Source organism: Nanorana parkeri, unplaced genomic scaffold, assembly GCF_000935625.1.
Source record: "Nanorana parkeri isolate BGI_ZX_2015 unplaced genomic scaffold, ASM93562v1 scaffold77, whole genome shotgun sequence".
Classification (NCBI taxonomy): domain Eukaryota; kingdom Metazoa; phylum Chordata; class Amphibia; order Anura; family Dicroglossidae; genus Nanorana; species Nanorana parkeri.
Genome location: NW_017306345.1, coordinates 3623 through 5990, shown reverse-complemented (window position 1 = coordinate 5990; position 2368 = coordinate 3623). Strand labels below are relative to the sequence as shown.

The 2368-nt window shown below is 56.8% G+C and overlaps 1 protein-coding gene across 1 annotated transcript in view; it reads left to right on the top strand.

Moving 5' to 3' along the window:
• The window catches only part of LOC108804861 (scavenger receptor cysteine-rich domain-containing group B protein-like), a 21657-nt gene that overhangs the window by 17784 nt on the left and 1505 nt on the right, over positions 1-2368 (top strand). The window contains exon 5 of the mRNA XM_018576770.1: positions 535-849. Within this exon, the coding sequence (XP_018432272.1) occupies positions 535-849 (315 nt within the window). The remainder of the gene's footprint in view (positions 1-534; positions 850-2368) is intronic.

The following is a 2368-nucleotide window of genomic DNA, read 5'->3' as shown; positions in this document are numbered from 1 at the left end:
TGGTGGTCTTGAGGGTCTTATTGGAATCTGAAAGCCCCCTTTAGAAGACCCTCAGCTAGGCTACTAGGGTTAGGACCTACACAGGGTTAGGGTCTGGGCCTAGGTGGGTATGGTAAGGGGATACACAGGGTTAGGGTCTGGGCCTAAGTGGGTATGGTTAGGGGCTACACAGGGTTAGGGTCTGGGCCTAGGTGGTTATGGTTAGGGGATACACAGGGTTAGGGTCTGGGCCTAGGTGGGTATGGTTAGGGGCTACACAGGGTTAGGGTCTGGGCCTAGGTGGGTATGGTTAGGGGATACACAGGGTTAGGGTCTGGGCCTAGGTGGGTATGGTTAGGGGTAACACAGGGTTAGGGTCTGGGCCTAAGTGGGTATGGTTAGGGGTAACACAGCATATTACAGCCAAATATTCAGGTGGTTCTGCACCCGTTGTCCGTTTATTTAAAGACCAGAAAATACCACTCTGCCTGGCTGTGTTTGGGGGAGGGGACATTATCCATCCATTGTCAATAGTTGATGTCATTATGGTTGCAGTGGTCTCAGAGGTCAGGCTGGTGGACGGTCGGCATTCCTGCTCTGGACGGGTGGAAGTCTTATTTAAGAAGAAGTGGGGTACGGTGTGTGACCAGCACTGGGACCTCTCTGATGCTGAGGTGGTCTGTAGAGAGGTTGGCTGTGGTCCCGCAGTGGAGGCGCCCGGAGGGGCGTATTTCGGCCCAGGATCTGGAACCATTTGGCTGGAGAAGGTGTTCTGCAATGGTACGGAGTCTGCTCTGTCACACTGCGGAGCCGTGGTGTCCAGGAAGAACCTCTGTGTCCACTCCCAGGACGCCTCCGTCATATGTAGAGGTCAGTGATGTCTTCTGCCCCGAATGTCCATCCACTTATATCTCTGCCTACCGCAGGTCCCGGCTGTCCTTATATCTCTGCCTACCGCAGGTCCCGGCTGTCCTTATATCTCTGCCTTCTGCAGGTCCCGGCTGTCCTTATATCTCTGCCTACCGCAGGTCCCGGCTGTCCTTATATCTCTGCCTTCTGCAGGTCCCGGCTGTCCTTATATCTCTGCCTACCGCAGGTCCCGGCTGTCCTTATATCTCTGCCTTCTGCAGGTCCCGGCTGTCCTTATATCTCTGCCTACCGCAGGTCCCGGCTGTCCTTATATCTCTGCCTTCTGCAGGTCCCGGCTGTCCTTATATCTCTGCCTACCGCAGGTCCCGGCTGTCCTTATATCTCTGCCTTCTGCAGGTCCCGGCTGTCCTTATATCTCTGCCTACCGCAGGTCCCGGCTGTCCTTATATCTCTGCCTTCTGCAGGTCCCGGCTGTCCTTATATCTCTGCCTACCGCAGGTCCCGGCTGTCCTTATATCTCTGCCTTCCGCAGGTCCCGGCTGTCCTTATATCTCTGCCTACCGCAGGTCCCGGCTGTCCTTATATCTCTGCCTTCTGCAGGTCCCGGCTGTCCTTATATCTCTGCCTTCCGCAGGTCCCGGCTGTCCTTATATCTCTGCCTACCGCAGGTCCCGGCTGTCCTTATATCTCTGCCTTCTGCAGGTCCCGGCTGTCCTTATATCTCTGCCTTCCGCAGGTCCTAGCTGTCCTTATATCTCTGCCTTCTGCAGGTCCCGGCTGTCCTTATATCTCTGCCTTCTGCAGGTCCCGGCTGTCCTTATATCTCTGCCTTCCGCAGGTCCCGGCTGTCCTTATATCTCTGCCTTCTGCAGGTCCCGGCTGTCCTTATATCTCTGCCTTCTGCAGGTCCCGGCTGTCCTTATAGCTCTGCCTTCCGCAGGTCCCGGCTGTCCTTATATCTCTGCCTACCGCAGGTCCCGGCTGTCCTTATATCTCTGTCTTCTGTAGGTCCCTGCTGTCTTTATATCCTGGCCTGAGCATCTCCAGACCAACAGAGAAGGAGCCCCTCATCCCGAGTGTCCTCCTTGCTTCCCTTACCTTTGCTCCTCCTAAGCTCTGCCCTGAAGCCTCTTATTGGCAGACCCAGGCTCCGCCCCCGAGCTTCTAGCCACCAATTCACCTGCCCTCCGGGGCTGCAGACTTGCCTGTAAAGAGGTCCTGTTACCTGTAGATAATTATAGACTCCCATATTTGAGAAGAGTGACCCGGTGAGGTCCTGAGGCGAGTGAGGTCCTGAGGCGGGTGAGGTCCTGAGGCGGGTGAGGTCCTGAGACGGGTGAGATCCTGAGGCGGGTGAGGTCCTGAGACGGGTGAGATCCTGAGGCGGGTGAGGTCCTGAGGCGGGTGAGGTCCTGAGGCGAGTGAGATCCTGAGGCGGGTGAGGTCCTGAGGCGGGTGAGGGACTGAGACGGGTGAGATCCTGAGGCGGGTGAGGTCCTGAGGCGGGTGAGGTCCTGAG